The sequence below is a fragment of the Pseudophryne corroboree genome, chromosome 2 (assembly GCF_028390025.1).
Source record: "Pseudophryne corroboree isolate aPseCor3 chromosome 2, aPseCor3.hap2, whole genome shotgun sequence".
Lineage (NCBI taxonomy): Eukaryota > Metazoa > Chordata > Amphibia > Anura > Myobatrachidae > Pseudophryne > Pseudophryne corroboree.
Genome location: NC_086445.1, coordinates 196,298,658 through 196,315,036, shown reverse-complemented (window position 1 = coordinate 196,315,036; position 16,379 = coordinate 196,298,658). Strand labels below are relative to the sequence as shown.

Sequence of the window (16,379 nt, the reverse complement as noted above, 5' to 3'; positions counted from 1 at the left end):
GGTCGACAGGGTTTCTAGGTCGACATGTGCTAGGTCGACAGGTCTAAAGGTCGACATGAGTTTTTCACATTTTTTTTCTTTTTTTGAATTTTTTCATACTTAACGATCCACGTGGACTACGATTGGAACGGTAAAGTGTGCCGAGCGAAGCGGTAGCGGAGCAAAGGCACTATGCCCGAAGCATGGCGAGCGAAGCGAGCCATGCGAGGGGACGCGGTGCACTAATTTAGGATCCCGGTCACTCTACGAAGAAAACGACACCAAAAAAAATAAATCCTCATATCGACCTTTAGACCTGTCGACCTAGCACATGTCGACCTAGAAACCCTGTCGACCTTCCATCAATGTCGACCTAGTGACTGTCGACCTATGGTGGTCGACCTAAACATTGTCGACCTAGACACTGTCGATTTGATGAACCACACCCGATATACCTGACACAGAAAACAGATGGTATTGGAAAAATATTGCAATTGTAATTTACAATACCATGCCTATACAGTCTAAGGGGTGTCAAAGCAGAAGTGCAAATATATTAAGTAGAGATGAGCGGCTTCGGTTCCATGAGAACCGAACCCAACCGGACTTCACTACCCGAGCCCGGATCCGAGCACAGCTCGGGTTTTCACGCCTGACTCGGAAAGCAGAACAAGGCAAAACGTCATCATCCCGCTGTCGGATTCTCTCGGGGCTTGGACTCCATATAAGGAGCCGCACGTCACCGCCATTTTCACTCCGGAATTGGAGAGTTAGCAAGAGGATGTGTCTCTGTCCTCAGTGTCCTGCATCAGTACAGTGGTAGTGTCTTCTGCTGCATCAGTCCAGTCACAGTGGTGGTGTCCTCTGCTGCCATATGTCCAGTGCTGCTGTATAAGTCCAGTCCATTGCAGTGGTGCTGTGTTGTCCTGCATCAGTACAGTGGTAGTGTCTTGTGCTGCATCAGTCCAGTCACAGTGGTGGTGTCCTCTGCTGCCATATGTCACGTGCTGCTTTATAAGTCCAGTCCATTGCAGTGGTGCTGTGTTGTCCTGCATCAGTCCAGTGGTGGTGTCCCTGTGCTGTTGTATATGTTCAGTGGTACTGCCGTATATGTAAAGCGGCTCTGCCGCATAAATCCAGTGATACTGCCATATATGTCCAGTGGTACTGCCATATAATTCCAGTGATACTGCCGTATATGTCCAGTGGTACTGCTGTATAAATCCAGTGTACTGGCGTATAAATCCAGTCCAGTGATACTGCCATATAAATCCAGTGGTACTGGCGTATAAATCCAGTCCAGTGATACTGCCGTATATGTCCAGTGGTACTGGCGTATAAATTCAGTCCAGTGATACTGCCGTATAATTCCAGTGGTACTGGCGTATAAGTCCAGTGATACTGCCGTATAAATCCAGTCCAGTGGTACTGCCATATAATTCCAGTGATACTGCCGTATATATATATACCCTTAGGCCATAACAACTATGCTGGTGTTAGACGTGCGTCCGGTATCCGCCATTAGTGCAGTGGGACTGCAGTGCCACTCCTAGATGGGCCAGGTGTTTGTGCCGCACACTTGTTCCACTTAGCTTAGTCATACAGCTACCTCATTGCACCTCTTTTATTTCTTTGCATGATGTGCTGTTTGGGGACTATTTTTTTTTAAGTGCCATCCTGTCTGCCACTGCAGTGCCACTCCTAGATGGGCCAGGTGTTTGTGCCGCCCACTTGTGTCGCTTAGCTTAGTCATACAGCCACCTCGGTGCAACCTTTTGGCCTAAAAACAATATTGTGAGGTGTGAGGTGTTCAGAATAGACTGGAAATGAATGGAAATGAATGTTATTGAGGTTAATCATACCGTAGGATCAAAATTACCCCCAAATTCTGCAATTTTAGCTGTTTTTATGTTTTTTTCAAAAAACATCCAGCTCCAAAACCAAAACACGAAAGGGTGGTTTTGGCAAAACCAATCCAGATCCAAAACACAAGCATGGAACCAGAACCAAAACACAAAAAGTGCCCACCGCACATCTCTAATATTAAGTCGAGATTAATTCCACACCATATTACAGTACCTCCCACATCCTGATCACAAGGGCCAGATCAGTGAATATACTGTACACAACATGTCAAATTGGAGAGATTTAGTTATTTAGAATTATACCCATTTTCCACTAGCTTAAAAAACCCGGGTTTTTGCACGATGGTGCGCATCGACCCGGGTTTTTTGGTAGTGGAAATGGCTCTCTCAAAAATAACCTGGGTCATATGACCCGGGACATGTTTACAGCATACCTAGAACCCATACCTCCTTGACCGGAGTGTCCCGCAGGCGGTCGCTGCTGACTGTCCTGCTATGCAGACAGCAGTGCTGGTCGGGAAAGGTGTATGCCGGTGGCTGGGGGCAGCCCAGCAGCTTCCTGAGTGCTGGGCTTGCCCCCAGTGTGATGGTGGGCAGCTTCATATTGGAGGCGTGGCCTAACGGAGCCTAGGCCATGCCCTGAGGGTCCCGATCTGACAGTTTTCCGGGCACTTGGAGATGATGTTATCTCCAAGCGCCGGCTAGAAGACACTGCACATGGGTACACTGTAAACGGCGCCAACCCGGGATATTCCCGGGTCGCGCCGTAGTGGAAAAGGGGTCCGTCTCGGGCCTGACCTGGCTTGGAACCATGTTCCGAATCCTCGGTCAGACCCGCGACTTTAGTGGAAAAGGGGTATTATTTTGCTTGACTCAATCATAAGTAGTCAGTGGCTGTTTAAATCGGAAAACTGACAAATCAAACACAATTATAGTTTTGGATAATTCAATGGTTTGGGGACCATCTGATTAACAACAAGTTTGGCTTAGTTGAATTACTGTAGAAGTATTGATTTCCAGTATCTCAAAAGGTGTTGTACAGTAGTATTGTACGTTTCAGGCCAGCTTGAGTTACTAAATAGCACTGTATTTCCCTATAAACATAGGAATACTCTCAAATATGAGCACTCTCTACCCTTCCACTTAGATGCATATTTCATTGTACCAAAACTAAATTTTGGTTCAGCACATCAATGCATATATTCATTAACATGGAGGAATAGCCCTGATTCACCCTGGTCCAATAATCAGCCTATGCAAACATTTGTTCAGATCACACAAAACTTCCATTCACTGAACTCTAAAAGAGAAATTCATTAATCAGTGATGTGAGGTGGCTGTGCACCTCACATATAATTGCAGCAGAGGAACAGTACTTCTTTTACTGTCTATTTCACACCATTATGGCGTTGCAAGGTAACAGGAGTGATGTTGTGTCTGCATTGTGCTGCCATTACCATTGTTCCCACTTCATTCCATTGACACAATGCATCCACCGCTTTTAGTTTAATTATCCCTAAGTGGCTACAGGCAGAGGTTAACGTCCAACCGTAAGCCTGCAAACCGATCGACAAGGTACTCCACCTTCATGCAGGTCCTACACTATCAAAGAGTCTCAAAAATTAAAACCTGGTTTGCAGGCTTCCGTGCATTGGCCAATTCACTAACTAAACCCCTATCATTTATTTATTGATGTTGTGAGGATAAGTGAGCTTGCTATGGTGAGTGCTGAATTTTCTGTTTATATATATTTAAGTAGGTGGCCATGGGCTACATGCACCCCACCCTATGAGTGGTGAGTGCAGACATTGCACCCCGCTTCTGGGGTGGCGAGTGCTGTGGTTTTATATTTGTTTGTATATTGCAGGGTTAATCTTTGGTTAACTATTATTAACTGTGGCCACAAGCTTTTTCATGCACCCCTATGTAAACTCAATTGTCCTAAACCTGTGTCAGCTGTTCCTTAGTAATTTATCAGCCAGTGTCAGGTGACTAGTGTACCTTTAAAAGCCATAAGGTATGTGGCAGGTGCACATTAAACCAAGTAGGCATATTTGCAGTTATATTATTTGTGATACAGTTGCCAGGTTTTAATTTTTGAGACTCTGTGATAGTGTAGGACCTGCATGAAGGTGGGGTTCCTTGGCGATTGGTTTACAGGCTTCCGTGCATTGGCCAATTCACTAACTAAACCCCCATCATTTATTTATTGATGTTGTGAGGATAAGTGAGCTTGCTATGGTGAGTGCTGAACTTTCTGTTTGTATATATTTAAGTAGGTGGCCATGGGCTACATGCACCCCACCCTATGAGTGGTGAGTGCAGACATTGCACACCGCTTCTGGGGTGGCGAGTGCTGTGATTTTATATTTGGTTGTATATATATATATATATATATATATATATATATATAAAATCTAAATTAAATCGATATTTGGTGTAACCACCCATTGTCTTCAGAACAGCATCAATATCTTCTAGGTACGATATATATATATATATATATATATATATATAAATATTTATATATATATATATATATACACACACAGTACTGTGCAAACATTTTAGGCAGATGTGGAAAAATGTAAGAATGCTTTCAAAAACAGAAGTTTTAATAGTTTATTTTTATCAACTAGCAAAATGCAAAGTGATTGAACAGGAGGGAAATCTAAGTCAAATCACATACAGTATTTGGTGTGACCACCCTTTGCCTTCAAAACAGCATCAATTCTTCTAGGTACAATTGCACATAATTTTTGAAAGAACTTGGCAGGGGGGTTGTTCCAAACATCTTGGAGAAATAACCACAGATGAAGCCACAAGATGTAGGGTCGTGCACGCGCACAGCGGCCGGTGCACGCGTGCAGTCCCTCTAAATGCAACTGCTGCGTACAGACGCCCTTCTGCGTTCGGTTTTGAATAGAACCCTATACCTGGTATTCTTTGTATTTAGGACTGTATGCCATTCATAGGCACCATGTTAGTGTGTCATCAGGAAAATAAAAAGATGTCTGCTTCTTTTACTGTGTGTTAGGCATTCATAGTTATATCAGTTAATGTAAATCAAATCTGACCTTTATGCTATTTGCGATAAAACAATAATATATACATTGTTTATATCTGCTGTTTAGAAAATGTGTCTTAAATTGACTCACCTGAAACATCTGTGTACTCCTCAGCATTCAGGCCTTGTTCCCTGCTGATTTCTGCTGGTAGATCCATAAAGCATTTCATTCTTGGAGAATACACAATTAGCCCTGTGCTAGCTTGGCGAAGGAGACATTCCAAGTACCTTGATTTCAAGAAAAAGCAACCATTTATTCCTTTTGTACTAAATGGTGATGCTTAATGCAGTGATATACATGGATTTAGTTGCCACAAACAAAACATACTTTAAAATGACTAATCTATGTATACATGTACCTATGGCAATAATTATACAATGGCAGGTAAATTTGGCACAGTGCTGGCAGGGGTGAGTGCTACAAAGCCCCTTGCGCGCTCACCACGCTGCGGGCTCGGTGGCTCGCTGCGCTCACCACAGGTTCTATTCCCACTCTATGGGTGTCGTGGACACCCACAAGTGGGAACAGCCCCCGTTAGCCGGGATTCCTGCTGTCAGCATTGTCAGTGGTCGGGATTCTGGCGTCGGTATCCTGACCGCCGGGATCCCAACTGACAGCAGTCTAATCGCATCCCTTTAGCAACTACTGTTTGCACCGTGCATGGGTGGTTATTTCGAGTTGTTCGCTCGCCAGCAGTTTTTAGTAGCCGTGCAAACGCATTGTCGTCGCCCACCTGGGAGTGTATTTTCGCTTTGCAGAAGTGCAAACGCCTGTGCAGCAGAGCGCCTGCAAAAGCATTTTGTGCAAAACAAGACCAGCCCTGGACTTACTCTTCGTGTGCGTTGATTCTAACGTTGGTGGGTTGGCTTTTGACGTCACACATCCACCCAGTGTTCGCCCAGCCACGCCTGCATTTTCCCTGGCACGCCTGCGTTTTTCTTAGCACTCCCTGAAAATGGTCAGTTGACACCCAGAAACGCCCCTTTCCTGTCAATCTTCTTGCGGCCACCAGTGCGAATGAAAACGTCGCTAGAACCTGTGCAAAACCACAAAAGCCTTTGTACCCATACGTCACGTGTGCGCATTGCGGTCCATACGCATGCGCAGAAATGCCGATTTTTAGCCTGATCACTGCGCTGCGAACAACGGCAGCTAGCGAACAACTCGGAATGACCCCCATGGAGGCTAATTCAGGGATCTATTCACAGCTGCAAATCTGTACACAGTGAATAGGCCTGAATCAGATGTGGACGGAGTTGCTATAGCTGCTGCTTTCATGGAAGCAGCAGCGATAGCAATCAAACGGTAATGCAGCAGGGGATGTCACAGCTCCTGTATGCATTACTGAGCCAAGCTGCATACTGAGTTTCCCTATGGGATGTTAGACGCTGGATCATCTTCTACTGCAAACACGATCACAGTGGTAGACTGAGACGCCCTGAAAACAGCTGCGCCACGCCTTTGAGTCTCCGCACCCCTCACCACATACAAATGGTACATAAACTCAACCTTAGTCAGATGATAATCGCTCAACTATGTAAGTATTGGGATATCGTGCAACTCTGACACAGGCCCATGGTCAGTAAGCTGAGAGGCAATATATATACAGGTGTGCTCATAAGTTTACATACCCTAGCAGAATTTGTGATTTTCTGCCCATTTGTCAGAGAATATGAATGATAACTCACAAACTTTTCTTTCACTCATGGTTAGTGGTTGGGTGAAGCCATTTATTGTCAAACAACTGTGTTTACTCTTTTTAAATCATAATGACAACAGAAACTACCCAAATGACCATGATCTAAAGTTTACATACCCCAGTTCTTAATACCGTGTATTGCCCCCTTTAACATCTATGACAGCGTGAAGTTTTTTGTGGTAGTTGTGGATGAGGCTCTTTATTTTCTCAGATGGTAAAGCTGTCCATTCTTCTTGACAAAAAGCCTCCAGTTCCTGTAAATTCTTGGGCTGTCTTGCATGAACTGCACATTTGAGATCTCCCCAGAGTGGCTTAATGATATTGAGGTCAGGAGACTGAGATGGCCACTCCAGAACCTTCACTTTATTCTGCTGTAGCCAATGACAGGTCGACTTGACCTTGTGTTTTGGATCATTGTCATGTTGGAACGTCCAAGTACGTCCCATGCGCAGCTTCCAGGCTGATGAGTGCAAATTTTCCTTCAGTATTTTCTGATAACATTCTGCATTCATCTTGCCATCAATTTTGACCAAGTTTCCAGTGCCTTTGTAGCTCACACATCAGCGATCCACCTCCGTGTTTCACAGTAGGAATGGTGTACCTTTCATCATTGTCTTGTTTGACAATAAATGGCATCACCCAACCACTAACCATGAGTGAAAGAAAAGTTTTCATTCATATTCTCTGACAAATAGCCAGAAAATCAAAAATTCTGCTAGGGTATGTAAACTTATGAGCACAACTGTATATAACTATCCTTTAGGACCTTGCAAACGGTCCACGTTTGAAATATACCAGCTGAGCCGCAAATTATATAGGTCTAAATCCAGTGGACTCTTAACTACACAGGACCTTGTGAGCGAACCCACATGTCTGACCATATAGAGGGGTTAGACATTTTTTCATCTAAACCTGTTTGAGTAAATATGGACATTGCTTATATTTCTGTATACCAATGTTATTAATTCCTGCTAGGAAATGTTAATGTGAATTTTATTCATAGTATTAAACTTAAAGTTTTTATCTCACTATTTGTTACACCATTACTGCCTATCACTTGAATCCATAGCGCTGTTTTTTGTGTGTAGATATCGGGTTTTCCCGCCTAACTCGGAGACCAGAACGAGGCAAAACGTCATCATCCCGCTGTCGGATTCTCGCGGGATTTGGATTCCATATAAGGAGCCGCATGTGCCCGCCATTTTCACTCCGGCATTGGAGAGTGTAGAGAGAGGACGTGTCTCCGTTCTCTCAGTGTCCTCAGTGTCCGTGTCTTGTGCTGCATCTGTCCAGTCACAGTGGTTGTGTCCTCTTGCTGCCATATGTCCAGTGCTGCTGTATAGGGTGCTGTGTTGTGCTGCATCAGTTCAGTGGTGCTGTGTTGTGCTGCATCAGTTCAGCTGTGGTGTGTTGTACTGCATCAGTCACAGTGGTGGTGTCCTTTGCTGCCATATGTCCAGTGCTGCTGTATAATAAGTCCCTTACAGTATTGCTGTGTTGTCCTGCATCAGACCAGAGGTAGTGTCATGGGCATCAGTCAGTCCAGTGACCAGTCACAGTGGTGTCCTCTGCTGCCATATGTCCAGTGCTGCTGTATAATTATCTGTGTTGTCCTGCATCAGACCAGTGCTAGTGTCCTGTGCTGAATCAGTCAGTCCAGTGACCATTCACAGTGGTTGTGTCATCTGCTGCCATATGCCCAGTGCTGCTGTATAATTATCTGTGCAAATTTGCAAATCGAACTTTATATCAAACATCAAATCCACAAATGAATTGAATCATCTTAGTGCTTCTAAACAACATTCTACTGGTAGTAAATTGATAGTGATTACTTTTAAAGTTCCCAAAAGCATGTGGAGTAGTGTGCCTGTGGAATAATGGCTGTCCGAGGTTATGGTATGATGTGCACCTACCTGCAGTATGCAAATCGCCACCTGACTGAGAGAACCCAGGAACATTAATCAGAGCAACATCAGCAGCTTTATAAGTTCAATACTGCACATGTTTACACAGGCATAATACCTAGTCCATAAATATGCTATAGTTAGGAGCATAGCACAATATCTGAAACTTTGGTTGGATGATATAATGAAACTTAAATTCATGAGTGTTGCAACTGGCTATCCTGGTTCGTGCCATGATGCCTTCATATTCAGCAAATCATCCCTGTCTGCAAAATTTGAGATGAGTCAAATGCCAGAGTGATGGTTGTTGGGTAAGTTACCTGTATGTTAATGAAGCAGCTAGCAGTACTTGTTACTATATTGTTCAAATTCTCTCCCCCCCCCCAACATCAGGTGATTTAGGCTATGGCTGTTGCTCCTGGATTCTGACTCCACTGTCAAATCATCAAACTCCTGCGGAGCATAACTATACAGAGGTACATATAGTCACCTAATCCAGGAAAGAATGCACCTTTGGTCTATTAAAAACAAGGTTGATAATTCGGGAGGCTTATTATTATATAATTTGTCAAAAATGTCCGATATTGTGCTCTGCTGCTGTCATAAATGTGAATTATTTAAACTAATCCCCCCCCCCCCCCCCCTCCAGATTATGCAATAAACAGGGAGCAGGCAGAGGTTTTGTTATCAACAATGTGAGCACAGAAAGTGGAAGGTTGGCAGGAAGGCAGATTAGGGCTAAATTAATTGCCAATTATTTCAGCTGTAAAGGTTTATACACACAATGAGATTTATCCTTGCGATTTTGACTATATAGTCAACATCGCAGGGAAAGTTAAGCCCCATACACACTAGACGAGAAAGTAAAAGATCTCGCTCAGAAGGGCCAATCTGAGAGAGGTCTTTTACAATCTCGCCCAGTGTGTACACTCAATGTCATTAATGATGCAAGCTCCCGCACATCGTTAACGACCCCCCTCCCTCGTCTGAACACGTACAGATGAGGGAGGTCCTACCGCCGTTGCTCCCTTCTCCGCTGGCATCGATGCCGGCACCCCGCTGGGTCCCTGCCACCGCCAATATTCGCATCGGCAGGGGCTCTGCTAGTGTGTACTGAGCTTTAGTGCAAATTGCACTGTGGTAGGCAGCTTGAGATACTGGTGCGCACTCCCACGGGGTCGGCAACGCAAGGAAAGATAGACTGTGCAGGCAAGTCAATGTTGACTATATAGTGTACTATCTACTATAAAGTATAGTCAAAATTGGCACTTAGTCAAAATCGCACATAGTCAAAATCGAAGGTACAGATAGTAATCGGTGCTTCTATGCTCTGGGGGAATTCAGTAGAAATCGCAAAGTCAAAATCGAAAATAGTCAAAATCGTACTGCGTGTATGCACCTTAAGTATATATTATTTATACCCACAAAATTTGAATAATCAGTTTGGGTTTCATGTATAAAACAGTGTAAACAGAGTGCTTCCCCTTTAATTAGTGTACATGTGATACATTTGGACCAATAGGAAGCAATGAGGAAGTTCTGTCCGATTTTGCATTTGATTTTGCTGGGGATTTTAATGTGGATTTGAGGTTTGATTCTGGAAGGGATTTCAGAAATTCAACACAAAATCCCTTCTAAAAAGCAATCAAAATTGAATTCTATTTGAAAATCGAATTTAAAAAACTGATTATTAGTAAATGAGGGATTTTTTAAGGGATATTTCGGTTTCAACATAATAGATTTCATTCGATTTTTAAGATTCACAAAATTAATCCCAAATCTACAGTAACTTTAGTAAATATACTCCCAGTTGTGCCTCATGTCCCCATGCAATAATATGGGGACCTATACTCATCAAGCTCTAAAAACTGAATGTTTTTGTTGGTTTGATTGCAGGGAACTCACTCCATCTTCATTTGGCGTTAGTCCTCAGAGACCTGCTACTTTCTATGGCAGTGGTTCCCAAACACAGACCTCAAGGCACCCCAACAGACCAGGTTTTAGGTATATCCCTACTTGTGTACAGATGGTGTAATCAAACTGACTGAGGTACTAATTAAGTCACCTGTGTCTAAGCATGGATATCCTTAAAACTTAGGGGGTCATTCCGACCTGATTGCACACTAGTATTTTTTGCTGTGCTGTGATCAGGTCAGAACTGCGCATGCGTATGCACCGCAATGCGCCGGTGTGTCATACGGATACAAAGCGGATCGTTGCTGAGTGATGGATTTAACGAAGAATCCGTTCGCACAGCCGATCGCAAGGAGATTGACAGGAAGAGGGCGTTTGTGGGTGTCAACTGGCCGTTTTCGGGGAGTATTTGGAATAATGCAGGCGTGTCCAAGCGTTTGCAGGGCGGGTGTCTGACATCAATTCCGGGACCAGACAGACTGAAGTGATCGCAGCGGCTCAGTAAGTTCTGAGCTACTCAGAAACTGCACAAAACTTTTTGTAGTGTTCGTCTGCACATGCGATCACACACTTACAAAGCAAAAATACACTCCCCTATAGGCAGCGACTATCTGTTTGCAGCACTGCAAAAAATAGCTAGCAAGCGATCAACTCAGAATGACCCCCTTAGACTGTTGCAGTGCCTTGAGGTAGTGGTGTCACTAGGGGGGTGCGGGCAGCACCTGGGTGTCACCTGACGAGGTGACAGGAGCTGGGTGCTGCACTGTAACATAACATGCTGCACCCGGCTCCTGTCATAGTGTAGCACCGGGCACTGCAGCCAACACAGTCATGAGGGCAGCCCGCAACTCCGGGATTCCCAGAGTGATGGAAATTGGGGTTGGGCCACTAAGCCATGCCTCTCCCAGCAAGCCCATGTTCCTCACAGTGAGTTCAAGTCACCTTTATGCCAGCGCGCACCTTAGGTGCGCTTATTGATTCCTGCTGCTGCACTGAGTGTCACAGAAGTTAGTGACGCCTCTGCTGTGTGGACTGCATTTAGGAACCACTGTCCTATGGGAAGGAGGTCCAGGTTGCAAAGAAGGATCGATACATAATTCCTCTGCCCCCCTCTGGCTCTCTTAGTGCACATGTCATAACTGCCAGGTTAAGCTCAGTAATGGAAGCAGGGCCGTTTCTAGACAATTTGGCTCCCAGTGCGAAATTTTAAAATGCGCCCCCCCCCAATTGCTGTATGCGTGCCCCCCCCCCCATATAGCCATAAAAAGAAAAAGCATGCGCGCGCCTAAGGCGCGCGCGCTCCCGACAAGGGTGTGTGGCCTGATTAAAATGGGCGTGGTCTCATTAAAGTGGGCGTGGCCTCATCTGATATCATCACACCCACCACAGGGGGAAAAAAATAAAAAAGTCCCCTTTTTACACATTACAGCAGGCAAGTGTCCCCATATTACACAGCGCGGCAGGCAGGTGTCCCCATTTTACACAGCGCGGCAGGCAGGTATCCCCATTTTACACAGCGCGGCAGGCAGGTATCCCCATTTTACACAGTGCGGCAGGTATCCCCATTTTACACAGTACGGTAGGCAGATATCCCCATTTTACACAGTACGCAGGCAGGTGCCCCCATTTTACACAGTGCGGCAGGCAGGTATTCCCATATTACACATTACGCAGGCAGGTGCCCCCATTTTACACAGTGCGGCAGGCAGGTATCCCCATAGGCAGGTGTTCCCATTTTACACAGTGCGGCAGGCAGGTATCCCCATAGGCAGGTGTCCCCATTTTACACAGTGCGGCAGGCAGGTATCCCCATAGGCAGGTGTCCCCATTTTACACAGTGCAGCAGGCAGATATCCCCATTTTACACAGTACGCAGGCAGGTGCCCCCATTTTACACAGTGCGGCAGGCAGGTATTCCCATATTACACATTACGCAGGCAGGTGTCCCCATTTTACACAGTGCGGCAGGCAGGTATCCCCATAGGCAGGTATCCCCATTTTACACAGTACGCAGGCAGGTGTCCCCATTTTACACAGTGCAGCAGGCAGGTATTCCCATATTACACATTACGCAGGCAGGTGCCCCCATTTTACACAGTGCGGCAGGCAGGTATCCCCATAGGCAGGTGTCCCCATTTTACACAGTGCGGCAGGCAGGTATCCCCATAGGCAGGTGTCCCCATTTTACACAGTGCGGCAGGCAGGTATCCCCATAGGCAGGTGTCCCCATTTTACACAGTGCGGCAGGCAGGTTTCAAGTGGGGGGGAAGGAAGGGGGAGAGAGAATACTTACGTGACGTCTTCCCGCTCTTCGGTCCCGCCGACTGACGTCCCTCGCGCCGCTGGCCACCTCCTCCTTCCATGCATTCTCCTTATCGCCACTCCCCGTGCGCTCCTGCTCGGGGGGCAGAGTTTCGCGGAATGACGCGTTTGCGTCGTGACGTCACGACACAACGCGTCATTCCGCGAAACTCCGCCCCCCGAGCAGGAGCGCTCGGGGAGAGGCGATAACGAGTAACAAAGTGCCGCGGCGGGCGCCCCGTGCGGTTGCACGGCTCGCCCGCCGCTAGAAACGGCACTGAATGGAAGCTTTCACCATTACCTTTTAATAGCAAAGATAGCAGTTATATGGATAGCAGTGATAGGGATAGAAGTGATAGGGATAGCAGTGATAGGGATAGCAGTGATAGGGCTAGCAGTGATAGGGATAGCAGTTTTAGGGCTAGCAGTGATAGGGATAGCAGTGATAGGGATAGCAGCTATAGGTGATAGCAGTGATAGGTATAGCAGTGATAGGGATAGAAGCTATAGGTGATAGCAGTGATAGGGATAGCAGTGATAGGGATAGAAGCTATAGGTGATAGCAGTGATAGGGATAGCAGTGATAGGGATAGAAGCTATAGGTGATAGCAGTGATAGGGATAGCAGTGATAGGGATAGAAGCTATAGGTGATAGCAGTGATAGGGATAGCAGTGGTAGGTATAGCAGTGATAGGGATAGAAGCTATAGGTGATAGCAGTGATAGGTATAGCAGTGGTAGGGATAGAAGCTATAGGTGATAGCAGTGATAGGGATAGCAGTGATAGGGATAGAAGCTATAGGTGATAGCAGTGATAGGGATAGCAGTGATAGGTATAGCAGTGATAGGGATAGAAGCTATAGGTGATAGCAGTGATAGGGATAGCAGTGATAGGGATAGAAGCTATAGGTGATAGCAGTGATAGGTATAGCAGTGATAGGGATAGAAGCTATAGGTGATAGCAGTGATAGGGATAGCAGTGATAGGGATAGAAGCTATAGGTGATAGCAGTGATAGGGATAGCAGTGATAGGTATAGCAGTGATAGGGATAGAAGCTATAGGTGATAGCAGTGATAGGGATAGCAGTGATAGGGATAGAAGCTATAGGTGATAGCAGTGATAGGGATAGCAGTGATAGGGATAGCAGTGATAGGTATAGCAGTGATAGGGATAGAAGCTATAGGTGATAGTAGTGATAGGGATAGCAGTGCTAGGGATAGAAGCTATAGGTGATAGCAGTGATAGGGATAGCAGTGATAGGTATAGCAGTGATAGGGATAGAAGCTATAGGTGATAGCAGTGATAGGGATAGCAGTGATAGGGATAGAAGCTATAGGTGATAGCAGTGATAGGGATAGCAGTGATAGGGATAGAAGCTATAGGTGATAGCAGTGATAGGGATAGCAGTGATAGGTATAGCAGTGATAGGGATAGAAGCTATAGGTGATAGCAGTGATAGGGATAGCAGTGATAGGGATAGAAGCTATAGGTGATAGCAGTGATAGGGATAGCAGTGATAGGGATAGAAGTGATAGGGCTAGCAGTGATAGGGATAGCAGTGATAGGGATAGCAGTTTTAGGGCTAGCAGTGATAGGGATAGCAGTTATATGGATAGCAGTGATAGGGATAGCAGTGATAGGGATAGCAGTGATAGGGATAGCAGTGATAGGGATAGCAGTGATAGGGATAGCAGTGATAGGGATAGCAGTTTTAGGGCTAGCAGTGATAGGGATAGCAGTGATAGGGATAGCAGCTATAGGTGATAGCAGTGATAGGGATAGCAGTGATAGGTATAGCAGTGATAGGGATAGAAGCTATAGGTGATAGCAGTGATAGGGATAGCAGTGATAGGTATAGCAGTGATAGGGATAGAAGCTATAGGTGATAGCAGTGATAGGGATAGCAGTGATAGGTATAGCAGTGATAGGGACAGAAGCTATAGGTGATAGCAGTGATAGGGATAGCAGTGATAGGGATAGAAGCTATAGGTGATAGCAGTGATAGGGATAGCAGTGATAGGTATAGCAGTGATAGGGATAGAAGCTATAGGTGATAGCAGTGATAGGGATAGCAGTGATAGGGATAGAAGCTATAGGTGATAGCAGTGATAGGGATAGCAGTGATAGGGATAGCAGTGATAGGTATAGCAGTGATAGGGATAGAAGCTATAGGTGATAGTAGTGATAGGGATAGCAGTGATAGGGATAGAAGCTATAGGTGATAGCAGTGATAGGGATAGCAGTGATAGGTATAGCAGTGATAGGGATAGAAGCTATAGGTGATAGCAGTGATAGGTATAGCAGTGATAGGGATAGAAGCTATAGGTGATAGCAGTGATAGGGATAGCAGTGATAGGTATAGCAGTGATAGGGATAGAAGCTATAGGTGATAGCAGTGATAGGGATAGCAGTGATAGGGATAGAAGCTATAGGTGATAGCAGTGATAGGGATAGCAGTGATAGGGATAGAAGTGATAGGGCTAGCAGTGATAGGGATAGCAGTGATAGGGATAGCAGTTTTAGGGCTAGCAGTGATAGGGATAGCAGTTATATGGATAGCAGTGATAGGGATAGCAGTGATAGGGATAGCAGTGATAGGGATAGCAGTGATAGGGATAGCAGTTTTAGGGCTAGCAGTGATAGGGATAGCAGTGATAGGGATAGCAGCTATAGGTGATAGCAGTGATAGGGATAGCAGTGATAGGTATAGCAGTGATAGGGATAGAAGCTATAGGTGATAGCAGTGATAGGGATAGCAGTGATAGGTATAGCAGTGATAGGGATAGAAGCTATAGGTGATAGCAGTGATAGGGATAGCAGTGATAGGTATAGCAGTGATAGGGATAGAAGCTATAGGTGATAGCAGTGATAGGGATAGCAGTGATAGGGATAGAAGCTATAGGTGATAGCAGTGATAGGGATAGCAGTGATAGGGATAGAAGCTATAGGTGATAGCAGTGATAGGGATAGCAGTGATAGGTATAGCAGTGATAGGGATAGAAGCTATAGGTGATAGCAGTGATAGGGATAGCAGTGATAGGGATAGAAGCTATAGGTGATAGCAGTGATAGGGATAGCAGTGATAGGGATAGAAGCTATAGGTGATAGCAGTGATAGGTATAGCAGTGATAGGGATAGAAGCTATAGGTGATAGCAGTGATAGGTATAGCAGTGATAGGGATAGAAGCTATAGGTGATAGCAGTGATAGGTATAGCAGTGATAGGGATAGAAGCTATAGGTGATAGCAGTGATAGGGATAGCAGTGATAGGGATAGAAGCTATAGGTGATAGCAGTGATAGGGATAGCAGTGATAGGTATAGCAGTGATAGGGATAGAAGCTATAGGTGATAGCAGTGATAGGGATAGAAGCTATAGGTGATAGCAGTGATAGGGATAGCAGTGATAGGTATAGCAGTGATAGGGATAGAAGCTATAGGTGATAGCAGTGATAGGGATAGAAGCTATAGGTGATAGCAGTGATAGGGATAGCAGTGATAGGGATAGCAGTGATAGGTATAGCAGTGATAGGGATATAAGCTATAGGTGATAGCAGTGATAGGGATAGAAGCTATAGGTGATAGCAGTGATAGGGATAGCAGTGATAGGTATAGCAGTGATAGGGATAGAAGCTATAGGTGATAGCAGTG

General features: G+C 45.2%; 1 protein-coding gene across 1 annotated transcript in view; it reads right to left on the bottom strand.

Annotated features, from left to right (window-relative positions):
- The window catches only part of NCKAP1L (NCK associated protein 1 like), a 616,762-nt gene that overhangs the window by 397,324 nt on the left and 203,059 nt on the right, over positions 1–16,379 (bottom strand). The window contains exon 22 of the mRNA XM_063952202.1: positions 5,003–5,139. Within this exon, the coding sequence (XP_063808272.1) occupies positions 5,003–5,139 (137 nt within the window). The remainder of the gene's footprint in view (positions 1–5,002; positions 5,140–16,379) is intronic.